General features: G+C 40.3%; 1 protein-coding gene across 3 annotated transcripts in view; it reads right to left on the bottom strand.

Annotated features, from left to right (window-relative positions):
• Window positions 1–19,255, bottom strand: part of LOC122809198 (alpha-tectorin-like) — a 919,437-nt gene that overhangs the window by 723,760 nt on the left and 176,422 nt on the right. For all 3 annotated transcript variants that reach the window (XM_044080503.1, XM_044080505.1, XM_044080506.1), the window contains one exon: window positions 2,786–3,067. In XM_044080503.1, the coding sequence (XP_043936438.1) occupies window positions 2,786–3,067 (282 nt within the window). The remainder of the gene's footprint in view (window positions 1–2,785; window positions 3,068–19,255) is intronic.

Raw genomic sequence — 19,255 nt, 5'->3', positions numbered from 1 at the left:
CAGTTGTTCAAGTTACACTTGAATTGGGTTGTTCATTATTCTAATCTACCAAAAGATTATTTTTCAGCAGAAGTTGGACACTTGCCACAAAATAATGTGAGAGTTGAATTTAGACAGACCCATATAACAGAATGCATTAGTTGTAAAAAGCATGGACTATATAGCAAAACTTAAAGTCACCCCAAGCAATCCATTAAATTGATTAGCACAAGCCATACAGCTCATGCTGAAAAGGTACCCCCTCCCAGGATGTGCCCATTTGTGATTCAGAGACATCTTAGCTGCAACAAGGTAAAACATCATTATCAGGTAATTTGCTTGTCTGTTAATCGCATTTACTACCACAACATGCAATTCATTACTGATTTGCACATCACGGTAATAATATGCTACTTGTGTAGGCAGTGACACTCTCATCTATTCACTCTCCCACACACACAAATACATACAACATGAGCACATACATACACACACATGTGAGCACACACACACACACACACACACACACACACACACACACACACACACACACACACAAACACACATACACACACACACACACACACACACACACACACACACATGTGAGCACACACACACACACACACACACACACACACACACACACACACACACACACACACACACACACACACACACACATACCAGTCACTAATGTTCTGCCCTCCCATTTTCCCCACCCCCATAGTACTTGAAGTGCTATTATATCTGTGATGGAGGGATGCACTAGGCCCCAGCATGAAGATATGCACCGGGAAGGGCTAGCTCCATGGCTGTACAGATTGCTAAAAGATTGGGGGTAGAGGCATTTGCAAATCAACAATAAGTTGTGTATCCCTAAAACTGCCTCCTGGAAGCCATCTGTACAGCTGAGCAATTTGAGAAAGTGTTCACCATGTAGATCTGCACAGTCATCCCCACCATGTCACAGTAGTGAGCATGGTCAATAGGCCGTGTTCAATCTGGAAGGCAAATGTTGTGGGGGGAACCATTAGATACCAGGGCTTACTGGCTTACTGTAATACTGCCATATTGATACTAACATCAAAAGAAAGATTGGAGACTTGGGGATATCACCAGATACCTGAGAGAATAATGTGTAAAAGTGCCATACCAGAAACACTGTTACTATGAAGACCAGAGGATTTGGGGGGGATACACAGTCTACTATGCTGTACCAGCACTAACATTATTATGGGGATGGAAGGATACACTGGACACCAATTAAGAATGCACTAAGGTTTGTAAGAGCAGGAAGTGGATGGAGAGAACTCTTAAATGCTGTAATGGCACAAACTGCAGTATGGAGACTGGCAAGCAGGGGAGCCCAGTACATTACCAGGGAATACTTGTCACCAATGTTACTACAGGGATCAGGGGTGGGGGAAACCACTGGACACCAAGGATGAGTCTCTGAAGTTCTGTAAGGATACTGACATTACAATGGGGACAGTGGGTAAGGGGATACACTAGGCACCAGGGAATACTCTCTAAAGTGCTCTAAGGCACTTTACTATGGGGACTTGGGGGCTGTAAACCACCAGACACCAGGTGTTACACTTAAGTGCTATAAAAGTACCAGTGTTAATATGGGGAGAGGAAGTTGAGGGGAACAACAGAACCACAGGGCTGACTAATTAAAGTACAGTAAGGACATCTACATTGTAACAGGAATTGGGGTAAGGGTATACACTCGACCAACAGGGCTGATTCTTTTAAAGTGCATTAATGGCACAAAAGTATTACAGTGGTGAGCACTCCATGGGAGGATAAGCATGAGTACAGGTACTGTAATGTTTGTGTGTGTGTGTGTGTGTGTGTGTGTGTGTGTGTGTGTGTGTGTGTGTGTGTGTGTGTGTGTGTGTGTGTGTGTGCATGTAAGAACATGATAGGTGTCTGAGAGTATGACTGGAGTGAGGATTCCAGTGCCTACATAAGCAGCAAGATACCATGTGACATGCATCATATGGTAGTACCTGAGATTCAGGAAATGTGCATTATCTGATAATGAGGTCCAACCTCATCATGGCTAGCATGTTCTTGAATTGCATTTGGGCATGTCGTGCTGGAAGGGCCTTTCTAGTGTGAGACGTAGGGCCTTTAAGTCCCAGGATTATTTATGCACTTACCACTTCAAACTGAAGTTTTTAGGTCTTCATGCTGATCTAGTATAATTGTTTTAATAAATAGACTGATTGGAAAAGCAGCACAGATTCTATAAAATAACCCATGATTACAGAATGCTCATGCAGCTGTTACTGCTGCATTAAATGCATTATGTTTTTTTTTTCAAACTTTTCACATCTATGGTATGTAACAGAAATAAAAGCAAACATCATATCCATGTATCTGAAAGTCAACAAAATTATTCTGCCAGCCTCAAAAAGTCCTGTTGAACATTTCTGGAGCTCAGAAATTGACTTGCATCTAAAATGATACTGCATGCATCCTACACAAAACTGATTTTTTTCTCAATAATATTTTTTCAGATTTTCCAAAACATAGAAAGAACAGAAGACAGAAAAAAAACAGAACCACAGTTCCAAATCAAAAATGTAAAGTATTTACATATAAAAATATGGATGCATTTAGTAAATTCTATATTACTCAATTGAAGTGTAGCAAAGCTATTTCAGAAGTAGCTCACAGCGTAAAAGAAATTCAATATATTTTGCTTCTCCTGCCACCAGAAATAACAGACTGAAAATGTATATCTGTTACAAATAGCATTTTATGTTAAAAATGCATTGTTTAATTCTCTTACCTTTCTTGATGACGAGCCATAATAAGCTACTCTGTCCCAGGTAGCTACAAATACCCAGGTAGCAGTGAACTGCAGATCTGGAAAGTATCTTCTGATGTCTGCAGTTGCTCTGTTACGAATCTGGTCATTTTTACTTTCTCTGTAGTAAACCTCACCATACAAACCACTGTGAATGTCTGCCCAGAATGGTGCCACAAATGCTCGTCCATCTGCCAGTGGAAATGCATCAGGTGTGTATTGTGACACTGCTACTCCAAAGGAAACAACTCCATTATTGTTCACCTAAGTAAACATAAAAATAAATATTTAAGAGTGGATTACTTCCAGTTAATAGGTGATATAAATGGCTTAAGAATGAGCAGATAGATAATCCATCCATCCACAACCTTTTTTTTCCACATGGGATCAGGGTGTCACTTTAATAATAACAATCCTCTAGAGCCAAGGTTATCACCATCAGTTGTCTAGTCCTGCTAAGGCTCCTCTTCTGATTCACACCTATGGCCAATTTGGAGTGTCCAATTCACCCAGAACATGGGAAGAAACCAGAGAACCTGAAGGAAACCCTCACAAACACAGGGAGGACATGCAGACTCCACACAGAATGCACCCAATCAAGAATTAAACTGGAGAACCTCTTGCTGTGAGGCAACAATGCTGTCTGCTGCACCACCACATCAGCCGTATATTACCATGTAATACTGAGTATATTACCATGTAATATTGAGTATATTACCATGTGATATTGAGTATATTACCATGTAATATTGAGTATATTACCATGTGATATTGAGTATATTACCATGTAATATTGAGTATATTACCATGTGATATTGAGTATATTACCATGTAATATTGAGTATATTACCATGTGATATTGAGTATATTACCATGTAATATTGAGTATATTACCATGTAATATTGAGTATATTACCATGTAATATTGAGTATATTACCATGTGATATTGAGTATATTACCATGTGATATTGAGTATATTACCATGTAATATTGAGTATATTACCATGTAATATTGAGTATATTACCATGTAATATTGAGTATATTACCATGTAATATTTAGTATATTACCATGTAATATTGAGTATATTACCATGTAATATTGAGTTGCCACTATTCATTTTGAATATGGTCATAGCTTAATACTAAGATAATACTAAGATAATTAAACAAAGTAGATCAATATTCCAAAACACTCCGCATTTTAATCATGCAGCTTTTTTTGCTAGATAACTATCATATCTGGCTAAGTTTCATGTACATTTTTCCATTTCTGAAATATTCTGCATCATTCTACAACCCTGTATCCATTGCATAATGTTTGTGTATAATATTTGATTGAGGAAGCCATACTAACTACATCCTGACTGCATAAATTTTGCTTGCTAAAACTTTCATCTCCTATGTAAGAATGCTTACTTAATAACCGATACCACATTGGCTGTGTTGTGAACAATCTCATCATACCCTTTTGTAATACATTATTAACACCTTTTCCTTATTAATGATGTGCTGCTGAATAAGTCACTTTTGGCAAATGCATTGACAGAAATCTTGTTCTGCATACCCTCACTCTGCATTTTATTAATTAAAACTTCAACCTACTCTATGCAAACCTACCCTGCTATCAAACATCACGTCATATCTCTTGGCTGATGAGTATTTTGCATATCAAACTAGAACTTCTTTTAGATTCTTGCCATTGTAATATGGCTGAGGTACTTAGCACTTTGCATTGTTACATATATTAAAGTAATATATGTATGCATGATTGCTATGATGCACAAAATCCTGAAATGCACCTTCAGCAACCTAGGACTGTAACTATTTCTGTTGTTATACTTTATCATAATACATTTACACAGGTACACAGACACAGATGGACACACATGCACACACAAATCACCACAGGCATAGACAAAGACACACACACACACATACACACACGCAGGCGCAGGATTTCATCTCCTGTTACTGCATCAGTTGTCAAAACACAAGATTGTGCAGCTGAAAAAGGCATAGGATTACCATTTGCTTTTCACCTGTAGTCTCCAAAGATATTAAATGAAGGTGAATAAACACATTTTGGCATGAGTCCAAGTGAGTCCTTTTATATTGATAATTTATTTCACATTGCTATTTCATTCAAAAAATAAACACTACATTAAAGAGTTAACCACATTTATACAATTTTATGCCAGCTGCATTGTCATACAGGGATAAAGCCTTGACTGCAGCTGAAGAAAGTACTCAGTAGGGACTCCCTGGTGGAGATCAAAGAATCACTGCATGTGCTTGTCTTTCAATGGGGCATCTTATGGATGTGGGAGACACACCCACAGTGGACAGTCATTGCATATTAACCTTTTAGAATATCCAAGGCACTCACAGTTGGGGGTAATAAGCTTACAGAAAAAAAGCCAGATCTCCAGGAGGATGATGGGCCCCAGTCCTGGCATATTTTCAGCTTGTCTCTAGGATACATACATAAAAGTTTGGATAGTTTCTGAGCTAGCCTTTTTCCAGAATGATGCTCCAAAGATACTGGATTGGCCCTAATGGATGTTCATTTTAAAGCCCATAATGGTATTTATCATGATTATAATTTTAACCATTGTTATTTTCTCATCAAGGACGCCCTTATGCATGTTTCCATGATTTGACATTTATACATTTATCAATTAGAATAGTCATAGCTATATAGAAACATTACTATGACAGTACAGAATCTGGAAAACCATACCTTCTACCTAAACCTACTGGAATCTCAACAGGCAGCCTAACACCATACATATGGGTGATTTGAACTACTCCTCCATAAACTAGGAGACTTACACAGCCCATAATTCACTTGCTGTGATGGTTTTGGATTTCATCATTGCAAACATGTCAGAGCAACTTGTTAGCTCCCCAACTAGAGGTACAAATATCCTAGACTTATTGATCACAGCCATGCATTAACTCTTCCCTGGTAAGATCTGACCACAAAATGGTATCCTTTAGTATGAAAGCTAACCTAAAACCCCCATCAAACTCCAAACCTGCTAAGAACTTTGCCTTAAACTAAGTGACAGCTTATTAAACTTCCAGACCCCTCCAAACCCGAATGACACTAAGGCGTACGCTGAGCTGTACACAGAAGCACTGTACAATCACATTCTTAGCTGCATAGAGGAGGCAGTACCTGTCCAAATCAAACCTATGATTACTGGCAAAAATAAACCACCCTGATGGACCTCTAGCATAACTAGGTTATTCAACAAAGGAAAAAATCCTTTCCAAAACCAAGAAGGGACAGACAAAACAGAGCAAAAAGACACTCATCTGTCTAAACAAACAAATCAGAGAGCTGTTCAAAACTGTCAAAGCAACTATGAGGCAAAGATAGCCTAACAGGTGAAAGATAACCATAAGGCTTTAATGATGTTTATAACCTCAGGGGAGACACTCACAATGTGCCGAGTTAATCATGAATGGCAGCACTTACAGCCAGAGTTGCCAGACATCCCTATTTGAGCAGGACTGTCTCGGGATCAGGAGATCCCGAGTTCCGTACTGCTGGTTAAAATCCCGGTGAAACAGCCTCTGCTTTTTTTTTTTTTAGCCCGTATGCCGGTATACGAGCCAATCAAAAAAAATCTCAAAGCGGAACCACTTCTCTTAATGCAGAACTGTCTGATGTTCTGCATTGAACAGAAGAAGCTCCGCTGTGCGATTTTGTTGATTGGCTCATATACTGGCATATGGGACAATGAAATATCGCAAAACGGGGAGCTACCTCTGTTTAATGCAGAACTGTTCTTCATTAAAGACTTTTTTTTTTTGGCCCCTACCTGCCTATTTACAAATCTGACAACCCTGCTTACACCCAACCTGAAGCTATAGCAAACCTGCTAGCTGACATGTTCAGTTCAACACCCCCCCCATCACCTCCTACCATACCCAAAGAAATAACCACAACCATCCCCCTACTTGTCATTACAAGGGAACAGGTCTTTACTGCGCTCACTAAAGTCAAAAACACAGACTTTGTGGAACCTGGCAACATTCCAGGATGTTTCTTATACAGCTTAAAACAGAATCTATTAGGGCCACTAGCAACCTTCTTTAACCACAGCCTCCAGATGGGCTTTTTCCAAGAGGACTGGAGGACTGCAGCAGTCGTCCTTCTGCACAAGAGGGACCCATCAACTGACCAAAGGAACTGCAGACCCATAAGCTTGACAGTCTCATTTGCAAAGCCATGGAGAGAGAATTACTATGGACCTGATCAGTGATGACATAGGAGCTCTACAAAAATGAGACCAAACCCAATTTGGGTTTGTCAAAGGGAGGTCTTGCCTGCTCAATATGGTGGACTTCTTCGAGAAAGGCACCAGGGCCATGGATGAGGGTAAATGGGTACACACCACCTATCTAGACCTGGAAAAGCTTTCAACACAATCCCCTACTCAGGTATCATAGATAAACTTAATGAGTTAGCCATAAACCCCTACATCTTTAGATGGATAGCCAGCTGGCTAACTAACAGGACTGGTGTCAGGATAGGTGAATCCACTTCTGATAAAAAACTGTTACTAGTGTCGTCCCACAGGGCTCAGTGTTGGGACCTTCCTGTTCAGTATATACTTCTCTGAAGGCCAATGTTGGTGGCCTCTGGCTTACCAAGTTCACTGATGACTGCAAGCTGAGAGCAGTCATTGAATCCCCAAATATTGACATCCTACAAACATGCCAAAAAATGACAAACTACTGGTGCCGAAACCATGGTCTGAGACTAAATGGTAAACAATGTGTAATCATACCCTTCAGTAAATCAGATATCCCTGCAAATTATTATATTAATAGCACACCCCTAAAAGTAGACCCCGTGGTGAGGCACCTAGGAAAACAGATTGACAGAAACCTAAACTTTGACCACCGAGTACCTATAATAGTGATGGAATCCTTCTTTGTGGTTCAACTTGTAAGTAAAGGTATGGCATCAAGATCAAAGGAAGTCATAGTGCCATTGTACTCAGCCATCAGCAGACCCATAATCAAATACAATGTTCCCTTCTGTATGTACCTAACCAGACACTTACACCAATTGGAGTAGCCCCAGAGGTTTCTCACTAAAAACATACAAAGAGTAAGACACATGTCTTATGCAGGCCAACTAAAGTCCCTGTCCCTTTACTCTGTCTCATACTGTTTATTGCAAGGGGATTATTTTTTTTATTATTTGACATTTGTTTACTGGGGTGGTCTGACTGGGTCTACAGAACTAGTTTTCAGCAGAGGCCCGGGAAGAAAAGTTCCACATACAATACAATACAAATACAGTATAATCCAATACACTACAAATTACATTAGAAATGCTATAAGAAATACGTTGAAAGAACAAACTATGTTACAAGATGTTGCAATATATACTACACATCTATACAGTTCTATAGTTCTATAGTGTTAAAACATTATAGACAATAATAGTCACTCTCACCACACATGATGTAGATAGTGTCCAAAAATACTACATAGGTAGTGCAATGTGTGATATTGACTGTTACAGTACATGAAAAATAGAATGTTAGTTTCAGTTAGGAAAATAATAGACAGAAAGTTAGTTATGCAGATAGACAGTGAGAGAGTTAAGAAGAACAGAAATAATACAGCCTGAGCAGCAGCTTAAGGATATGGTATGGAAACAAAGGAGTTAGAAGAGCCTTAATCTTGCAGATTGTGAGGGATTGAAATGTGACAGAAGAGGAGGGTGAGGCTAGTGTGGAAGAAGAGGAAGTGCTGAGCATTAGGCAGGCTTTATGCAGGAGCAGAGCCATGAGAGGCTTTGAAATGGGTTAGGTCAGGCATAGACCTGGTAGCTAGAGGTAGTGAATTTCAAAGTATAGAGACAGGTTATGACTACAGAGCGTGACCTGGTTTTCCTGTGGGTTTTGAGATAGCTAAGAGATTTTTGTCTTCTGATCGTAGGGATCAATTTGGAGTGTAAGGTGTGACTAGATTAGTTAATGCAGGGCAGGCAGTAGGCTTGAAAATAAGGTTGTGCAAGGTGGATAGCTGAATAAAGGCAAGTTGGATGGGGAGTTCAAGCTAATTTAATTTTAGGAGTGATTTAGAGTGGTTTGCGTGATATTTAGAGTTTGTGGCAAACTTTGTAACTTTGTTGTAGCACTGTTCCATCTTGCTTAGGGTAGAAGTTTGTAAATTAGTTAGGAAAGGAGCACCATAAAGAAGGGAGGGAAGTCAAAATGTTTTTGCAAGGGTAGTTTTGGTTGCTGCAGTAAAGAAATGTTGTTTTTTATATAAGACTCTCAGTTTTTGATGAAATTTCTTTGCATTTTGCTGTATATGGGGGTCGAATGAAAGTTTATTGTCAATGATAACGCTTGGAAATTTAGTTTTCTGCACTATTTCGATGCCAGTGTTGTCAGATGCAAGGATGTTAAAATGATCATTGACAGCAGAGGTGTTTTTGGGATGAAAGAGTACTAGTTTTGTCTTCTTTTGATTAAGAAAGAGTTTGGCATTTCTTAGCCAGAATTCGACTGCAGTAAAGGACTGTTGAGTTTTTGAAGGTAGTTCTGGTAGTGACTGAGCAGTACAGATTTTGTCAGAATCATCAGCATATTGAATGAGGGTCCCAGGGTGAGAGGCTGTGTGAAGGTTGTTTGTGAAAATGTTGAAGAGTAGGGGTCCTAGGATGGAGCCTTGAGGGACTCCAGTAGGGTTGTGGAGAAAGGGTAAGAGTTCATTGGAACATTTCACTGTTTGCTTACGATCCTTGAGGTAGCTCTGAAACCATTTTACTGTGTTATGCAGGAAGCCTAAGTTAGACAGTGTGTTCAAAGATAACTGGTGAGACACTGTGTCAAAGGCCTTGGAAAGATCAAAGAATACTGAGGCTGTATAGCATCCTGCATCTCTGGCCTTGTTCACGGTATCTGTAAAAGATAATAAGACTGTAGCTGTGCTATGGCTAGGTCAGAAGCCATGTTGGGTTTTGGCTAAAAGATTGTTTTGCAATAGATATTGCATTACCTGCTGATGGATACCTCTCTCGAGAATTTTGGATATGGATGACAAGATGGATATAGGACGGAAATTGGATGGATCAAAAGAGTTGCCTCCTTTGTGGATGGGGCTGATGTCAGATTGTTTCCATATGGTAGGCACTTTTGATTCAGATAAAGACCTATTTATAAGGATACTGATTGGGTAGGTAATTGAGTTAGCAGCCATTTTGAGATAATGTGGTGGAAGATAATCAGTTGAGGTAAAGCAGGGTGTGAGTTTTTGTAGCAGTTTCTTAATGGTGTCAGTGGGTATGGGATGAAATGAGAGTGGGGTTTATATGAAGTTTTGTTGAGTAGGGGGTTGTTAATGACAGGGTTAGAAGTAGTTGATGGTGTGGGGTTGGTGTCTGAATAGGCTGAAGAGTGGTCGGGTCCAGCATTAGCGTGTTAGTTAGTAGGTCCGATATTGATTTTATGAAATGCTTGTTAAAGTTTTCGGCTATTTGTGATGGTGGGATACCAAGTGATAGGGTGTGCTGTCCATTTCTTCCAGGGTTAAGTAGAGAAGATATGGAGTGCTAACATTTACCGGGGTTGATTTTATGCTGGAGTTGAAGCTGGGAATAATATGACTTCTTATCTATGTTGATTAGTTTTTGTCACTTTGTTACGTAGTGTTTTGAAATTAACATGATTTTGTTCATTTTTGGGTTTTTTTTTCCAGGTTGACCAGGGTAGATCCCATTGCTCCATCAGGTGATTACATTCCTTAGATAGCCATGGTGCTGACTTCTTTTTGATTCTTTTTATATGAATGGGAGTTAGGGTATTAAGTATGTGAAGGAAGGTGTTATTAAAGTATAGTACAGTATCATTAAGGGCTAGTCATTTAAGGAGTGCCCATTGTATTTCACGTAGGAGATTGTTGAATTTGTGCTGACAAGAATTAGATGAGGTCCTAAATGATTTTACAGTGTGTACTCTTAGTTTTGGGAGCTTGTTCTAAGGAAATAAGCTGGCAGATGATCACTCAGGGAGCTAGACAGTGTACCCGAAGAGGGGTAATTGGCAGAGTGGGATACTAGGATCCAGTCTAGGGTTTATTGGCAGGTAATATCTTTGCTGTATCTTGTTGCAGTATTGATAAGCTGAGAAAAAACAAAGATTTACACTATTTGTGGGGGAGTTGGAAACTATGGTTTGCCACTCTATATTTACGTCTCCTAAGATTATTGTGTCAAAGTTTATTGTTTGGGATGTCCCGGATAAAATCGTTTCCAATGCTGGAATATTGTTACCTTGTGGGATATATATTACAATTATGCAAATTCTTTTTGATATGTTGCAGTTCAAAAAAGAGATTAGTACCTCAGGATTGGAAAAGATGGGCATATTACTGGTGTAGGGTGTGATGTTGAGCGTAGAGGGATATAGAAAGGGCTATCCCTCTCCTTTTATTTAGATCTATCTCTTCTGGTTATTGCAAAGTTTGGATTATTTCTGAGTCTTTTACATTGGGGTGCAGCCATGTTTCGGTTAGGGCTAGTATGTCAGGTTTACTTTGACCAATCCAGGCATGCAGTGATATACTTCTAAGGTTCAGTGTAAGTATGTTTAAATCTTTGTGGTTACTAACTCTTGTAGTTAGGATTAGAGGATGGGCCTGGGTTAGAATGTATGTCTCCAAATATGAGAAGAGAGGTAATAAGCAATGAGTACCATGGGAAGTTTTTTTTTTATTCCTAGGTGATGGTGCTAGTTTCAAGCATGATTTTGTAGGTGGTCAGGAGGCCAGTTTGTGGCTTGAATAATATGTGAGGGTATTGGGGAAAAGCTGTGAGGAGATATGTGAGAAGCTGTGTTGTTTATTGGGGTGATGGTTGGAGGAGGTTGTTGATGTGTATTGGTGTGTGGGGGTATGTAAGGAAATAGCTGTAGCGAGGTTGAGAATTAAGAGTAATGAGGCTAGGCAGGTTAGGAGGAGCATGTCAACTGTGATAATGGGTTTAAAAATAGTAAAAATGATATTTGTGTATTTGAATGTAATACCAGGTGTAAATAGAGATTGTTATCTGTGATATGTGTGCAGCTGAAGGTAAGGTTGTAAATGCTCTCTCACACCACATTCAGTATTCCTGACAAAGAGGCGACTGCCAGCACAAACATCACACCACCCACATCACAGAGTCAGACACCGATCTATGCAGGGGTCCCCAACCAAAACTTACCTAAACAATAGAGACCCCAAAAAACACAGTCACAAACATTCCACACAGAATGGCAATCACATTGCACACATAAGTCATCACATCAGTGTCTCACAAACACAGCCCAGTAGACATAACAATAAACCAACGCAGCCCATAAGGCATAACAATAAACCAAACATACTAGTCATTGGCGACTCAATAGTGAGACACACTGATGTCCCCCTCACCAGGCTCAAAAAGGAGAAGGTCACTGTCAGCTGTTTGTCAGGCACTAGAATTCAGTACATCACGCAACATTTAAGTCTCTCCACAACAGGAACAAGTATGACTCTGTCATTGTCCATGCTGGTGTGAATGACTTGAGACGTATCTGCCTGGACTATATGAAGAGAGACATGACTGAGCTCTCAGCTCTCAGCTCCAGGCTGGTGTGACCCTGGCCATGAGCATCATCCTGCCTTCACCAATAATGATGCCACAATACCAACAAAAAATTATTGACTTCAACATTTGGCTTAGTTTCTGGCGTCTTTCCAAGGGCATCCAGTATCTGTCTACCTGGGATGACATGGTTGACAGGCCTCAATGCTTTGCCAGAGATGGCCTCCACCTGATATGCCTGGGGGTTCTGGATCTTGGCCAAGGCTCTTGCCTCCCCCATTGTGCCTGTTTTAGGCTGTGTCCCAAAGACAAATCTTCTAATATGAAAGATCTGTCAAAAAGCAAATTGAAGGTCATACTGCTCAATGCTAGGAGCCTTAATCTGAAAATGCACTCACTGGAGGTTCTCCTCACACTGGAAGATGCCGATGTCTGTGCAGTCAAGGAAACTTGGTTCAGGGCTGTGGAAAGCACCCCTGCCTTACCTCATTCCACATTTTCTGACCCCAAAATGAGGTCAGAAAGACTAAGGGTACTGGAGTCTCTATCTTCATTAAAGACAGGCAGATCTCCAGACTGGTTTGCCAGCATGATGCACTGGAATTACTGCAGGTGCAACTGACAGTTGGCAAGACACCCATCCAAGTTATAGCCAGCTATAGACCCCCCTCCATGTCTCAGGACACCCACTCCTCCTACCTGGACCTATTTGACTCCATCAAGGTAACACCCTGATCCTTGGTGACTTCAACTACCCCACCATAGACTGGTTGAACTATTCCTGCACTAATGCACTCACCCAACAATTCCTTGATTTCATCAGCTCTAATGCACTAGACAAGCAGGTCTCATCCCCCACAAGGGGAGATAACATACTGGACTTGGTTCTCACCAACATGGGTGACCACTGCACCACTCTCATAGTATTTTCTTCCCTGGTGAGATCATATTATCAGTCTGTCTCATTTGAAGTTTCTATCCCATCCAACCCCTCCCCAGCCATAACCAGGCTAAAAAACTTCTCAAAAATTGACTACACCCTCCTAAGGGAGGGTATCAGCAGCTTCACATGACCTCCCCCCTTACAGAATGCAGACAACTATGCTGAACAGTACGCTAGTGCAGTATACAAGCACCTGTACAACTGCATGAACCCAGCCATACCCAAGTGAACTAAAACCTGCTCCTCAAGGAAATACAAACCTTTCTGGTGGACATCCTCTGTTAACAGGCTTTACAACAAAAGGAAGAAACTGCTGTCTAAGAGAAAAAAGGAACAAATTCCAAATCAGAAAACCTCCCACCTCCACCTCAACAAGCAAATTAGATCACTAGTGAAAAATTCCAAAGCCAATTATGAGTTGCAACTAGGCTCTAAAATAAAGAGAAACCACAAGTCCTTCTTCAGTTACATCCGGAACCTCCATGGCTAAGCTCAAGTTTGTTCTGCATTAGTACTTAGTGGTACCACTTAAACTGATCTTGTCGACATAGCCAGCCTGCTAGCTGATAGGTTCAGTGCAAACTTCACCCCCGTATTGCCCCCCAAAGGCCCAGTTGGCATCCCCGATACTTGTCCCACACCTCACATCTCCATAGATCAAGTGTTAAAGGCCCTATCCAAGGCAAAGAATACAGCTTCCATGGGACCTGATAATATTCCAGGCTGTATTCTGCACCATCTCCAGCAAGAACTAACTTCACCTTTGAGCACCCTATTCAACCACAGCCTATTTACAGGTTTCACTCCAGCAGAGTGGAGAACCGTCATTGTCATCCTGTTGCACAAAGGTGGTTCCACTACTGACCCAGGAAACTATCACCCCATTAGCTTGACATGTCTGATCTGTAAAGCCGTGGAGCTATTATTATGGATCTTGTAAACAAGGACATAGGCAATCTCCAAACACTCGACCCCACCCAATTCGGATTTGTCAGGGGCATATCTTCTCTGCTGAACCTAGTTGACTTCTTTGAGACTATCACCAAGGCCCTGGATGAGGGAAAGTTAGTACATACAGCTTACCTTGACCTGGCCAAGGCCTTTGACACAATCCCTCAGTCAGGCATCATCGAAAAGCTAAAAACAACTCAGTGTTAAACACTATCTCATCAGATGGGTGACCAACTGGCTCACAGATAGGACTCACAAGGTCAAAATAGGTGCCACCACCTCTGAAAGCAGAACTGTCACTAATGGTGTTCCCTAGGGATCTGTCCTGGGACCCCTACTGTATGGCATCTACTTCTCAGAACTCCAGACAAAGACAAAAGGCTGGTGGCTGACCAAGTTTGTGGATGACTGTAAGTTGGATGCCATCACTGGCTCCCCAAATGATATTAACATACTGCAAGAGGGTCTCACAGCTACAAATAATTGGTACCAAAGTCATGTCCTTAAGTTAAATGCAAACAAATGTATTATCATACCATTCAGCAAAAACACAGCCCCTACTGATTACTACATCAACAGCAACCCCGTAAGCACACAACCCGTGGTGAGAGACCTGGGTGCTCAGGTTTACAACAATCTGACATTCAACCATCATGTGGCAGCAGTGGTCAGAAAAGCCTTTTGCTTGGTTCATCTCATATGTAAAGGAATTGCATGCAGAAAAAAGGAGGTTATTACCTCTCTGTACTCCTTCCTCATTAGACCTGCAATTGAGTATAATGCCCCGTTTGGTATGTACCTCTCCAAACACCTGCACCAACTGGAAAAGCCACAGAAATACCTCACAAAGATAATCCATGGCCTCCAACAGCTGTTCTATGTGGACAGGCTCAAATAACTATCACTTTACTCGGTATCATACAGATTGCTCAGAGGTAATATGTATCTCGCCTACAAGGCAATATCAGATTCTGCCCTACTAGAGATACTCCATATCCATAAGTCTAACTCCTGTGCACTACCCACTTGATAGGCCTAAATCTAATATGCAGCAGCATCAAAATCTGTTGGAGAGACAGATTTGTCTCCCAGAGTCTGCCCCATCTCTGGAATAGACTTCCCATTCATGTCAAACAGAATACCTCGCTGATCCTCTTCAAGCGCAACCCTGAGGAGTGTATGGGAAACCACAAATTTGTCCCAGGGGTTCCACCTTTGTCCCTCATTGACAGGGGTGACAGGTGCTGACTGAGGTTTTTTTTTGGGGGGGGGGGGCCCAGGACCACTAGCCTAATAACCTCCTATGATCCTATGATCCTATGAAATGTTTTGATTTTGACTTTAGAGTGGGCTTTGACAATGTGGTTAGGTGTTTTGCGATAGGGAGAGATGGGGGAGATGTGATTGGTCAGTAGTAAAATTATGGTTCAATGTTAGTTTGTGTGTATAGTAGAAGAAACAGTGGGAGGTGGTGGTTGTATTGTGAGGGTAAAAATAAAGTAATATACAAAGAATTATAGTGGGGGGTGATAATTCAAGGTAATGGATGTAAGGGAAAGCAGATAAGATTGGTTAAATAAAAGAAGGTAAGGTGTGAATGAAATGTGGCTGTGAACAGGGTAGAGTTGTATATAATTGGATCATAGGAATGAGGGGGAGCAGTTTGTTTAGGATAAGAGTAGAGGTGCTGGGGGTGGGTGGGATATTGGGGGAAGGGCAGGGTACCAGAGTAAGCAAAGTGAACAGAGCAGGAAGAACCCCCCCCCCCCACTGATGGGTTACCACCATAAACAATCAGTGAGGTAGAATGTTTATGGATACAAAGACAAGGTGTCTGAATAAACAATCAGTGAGGTAGAATGTTTATGGATACAAAGACAAGGTGTCTGAATTCTAAATATTTGACTCGAGTCACATCATCTAATTTTTTAGTTACGGGCTTTTCAATGTCTTTGCAGGGATATATTACAATGATTAGAGTGAAATATGCTGAAGTGTTAATGTAGCTACACCTTCATCCGTAAATGGCCTGTGAGTGTGTGTGAGTAAGTGGGGGTGGGGGTGGGGATATCCTTCCAAGAGATTCAACACTACAAAACAGAACACACTAATGCATGACTTAAGTTAATAGCTTGAATCTTGGAAATTGCCTTGCATAGATTTAACTCAGTGTATTTGTTCCCATTCTCTTTTCCATCCCTGATGAAAATGTTCCATATTCACAAAAAATTATACAAGTATTACTCGTTCCATAGACCTGAACCTGATTTGTAACTGTAACAGAACTTGCTGGAGAGACAGAGTCATATTCCAAAGGCTAGCTTGTCTGTCAAATAAACCTCCCATATGCATAAAACAAAACCTGTCCCTCACTCTCTTCAAAAAGCATTTGGATAAATGGATGAGGCATATTTACTCATGGGTTACTGTCTAGATCCCTACTGGACAGATGCAGTCTGTAAAATGACTCAGGGCTCCAATACCCAAAGACCCACAACCCTGATACTACCCCATCCCATACCTGAGGAGTTAAGATATAATATTGTCATATCCTGAGTATTATTGGCAGACTTGTAAAGCCACTTGTGCCATTAGCCTAGTAATTACTTATGAACAATGTCTTATTATAAAATGAAAAAATAAATAAAATGAAAATGACAGTAAATAAATAAATAAATAAATAAAATAATGAAAAGCAATTTGAAGACCAAATGTAAAAGATATAAATAATTAAACATTATACATATAAACTCCCCCAATTCTTCCCTACTTGAACAAGGACTAAACAAAATATAAAACAAAATGTAGCTCTTTTCTTATCTATAGCCCAAAGACTTAAAGCAAAAGTCTTTAATGGTGTTATTCTCCTGTGGTGTGGAAAAAACAGTAACTACACATTTTGATCACAGTCCTTACACTCAGGAACATTGTTAAACTCATACAGTGAAAAGCAATGTTTTTTTGTATTAGTTACAACAAAACAAACTGCGATGTAAATCTTAAGGTGTTGGTTCCCCACAGGTATAAATATTTAGTAGACTCGGGACATTAATATATTTTTTTTGTTCTCAGTTTTTCATCAAACAGCTTATATGTTCATTCTGCATCTACATGGGCTTTCCAAGAATCTCTGGTTTCCTACCACATCCCTAAAATATACATGTGAATGGGTAAATTGGTGATCTTCTAAACTGACCATAGATATGAATGCATGAATGTGTGTCTGTGTGCGCATGTGCATGTTTGTGCATATGTGTGCACGTGTGCATGTGTGTAGGAGGCACATGCAAGTGTGTGTTGGGGGTTCTTGTGCGTATATGTATATGTGTACATGTTATGTGTGTGTGTGTGTTTGCAAGCATGTGTGTGTGTCTGCGGGGGGTGCTCATGTGGTGGGGCGGTCAAGCGCTTGTGTGTTTGTGTGTGCATGTGTGTATGTGCACATGCGTATGCATGTGTGTGGGTGTATGTGTGCATGTGTGCGTGTGTGTGTATGTGTGTGCTTGTGTGCTTGGTGTGTGCGTGTGTTTGCGTGTGTGCGTGCATGTGCGTGTTTGTGTGCGTGCGTGTGTGTGTGTGTGTGTATGCGTGTGTGCGCATGTGAGTGCACGTGTGTGAGTGTGTGTGTGTGTGTACATGTGCATATGTGCGTGTGCGTGTGTGTGTGTGTGTGTGTGTGTGTGTGTGTGTGTGTGTGTGTGTGTGTGTGTGTGTGTGTGTGTGTGTGTGTGTGTGTCCTATGTCTTACATTGGGCTGGCATTAAGCATCCCAGCCAAAATTGATTAACTGTTTTGCTTTATGTCTGTTGCTTATCAGGATAGTTTCTCATAGTATGAGTACTGGAAAATAAATGAATGCGTGGAATGAATATGTATTAGTGACATTACTGCTGTCGCCAGCATTACATCTGCATTAGGGATGGAGCCTGGATAGGCAAAACCAAATCATATTTCACATGCCAAAGGAAAAAAAGACAACGAGTTTTCTAAATCTACCTTTCCTAAAATTTCCACCACAAAAGCTTTCGAGGATTATAGATTATTTAAAATGCTTTCTTGCAATGTCAGTGATGGATTTCAATGGGTTTTATTAAAGTAAGCCTAGCCATTTATCAGGGTGTTAATTGTCATAACTACATTTTAATTTGTAAAATTAATGTCTATCATTTATGTTAACCAAATAGTTAATCCGTTAGCACATATTTATTTACCATAGTCTTCCCATCTTTGTCCACTCAGAGTTCAGCATTTTACCAACTAAAAGTATGAACAGACTTACCACTGATCACTGTCCTTCCAGCCTGCCAATATCCTTAAACTTCAAAAACACTGTTTTCCACTTCTGTGTTTATGTTGTTAAAGAAAACAGGTTAACCAAATATGCCCCAATTTTATTTTAGATAGCTGAGGATATAGGGAGAAAAATGTTAAATAATAGACTTACACATATAGGCATTGCATTTAATGTTGATGCCAATTTGATTAAGCACGTGGTAAAACAAGTGGAATATTTTAAAACATAATCCAACTCTATAAAGTATGGTAACTGATATTCCTTTTATTTTTTCATCAAAGAGGAATAATTTTAAAGATCTTTAAGAGAGCGGGAGAGATGATATTACTAGCAAGAATATTAGCGTTACCCTAAAAAGTAAGAGCACTTTCAGATGTAGTATCTGCAAATATTGCAGATAGATGACTAACAGTCCTTATATCTTATATCCAGGCACTGGAAGATGTATGTGATCTGACACATATACTTGTGTGTCAAATATGTAATATGGATAGCATCATGTGATTTTTCTGCCTCATTTTATGTGGGTAAAATGAGTAGGAAGATTCAGATGAGGATAAAAGATCATCCGTATTCTATAAAATGGGAGGACATTCAATGATTTCTACAGACATGGCAACAAATGTGGGGATGGTAAAAGGTTTATTTACTTTTATTCTTG

The sequence above is a fragment of the Protopterus annectens genome, chromosome 8.part0, assembly GCF_019279795.1.
Source record: "Protopterus annectens isolate FY-2018-M chromosome 8.part0, PAN1.0, whole genome shotgun sequence".
NCBI classification, from domain to species: Eukaryota; Metazoa; Chordata; order Ceratodontiformes; family Protopteridae; genus Protopterus; species Protopterus annectens.
Note: the sequence above shows the minus strand (reverse complement) of the source record. Positions and strands in the feature narration are given on the sequence as shown.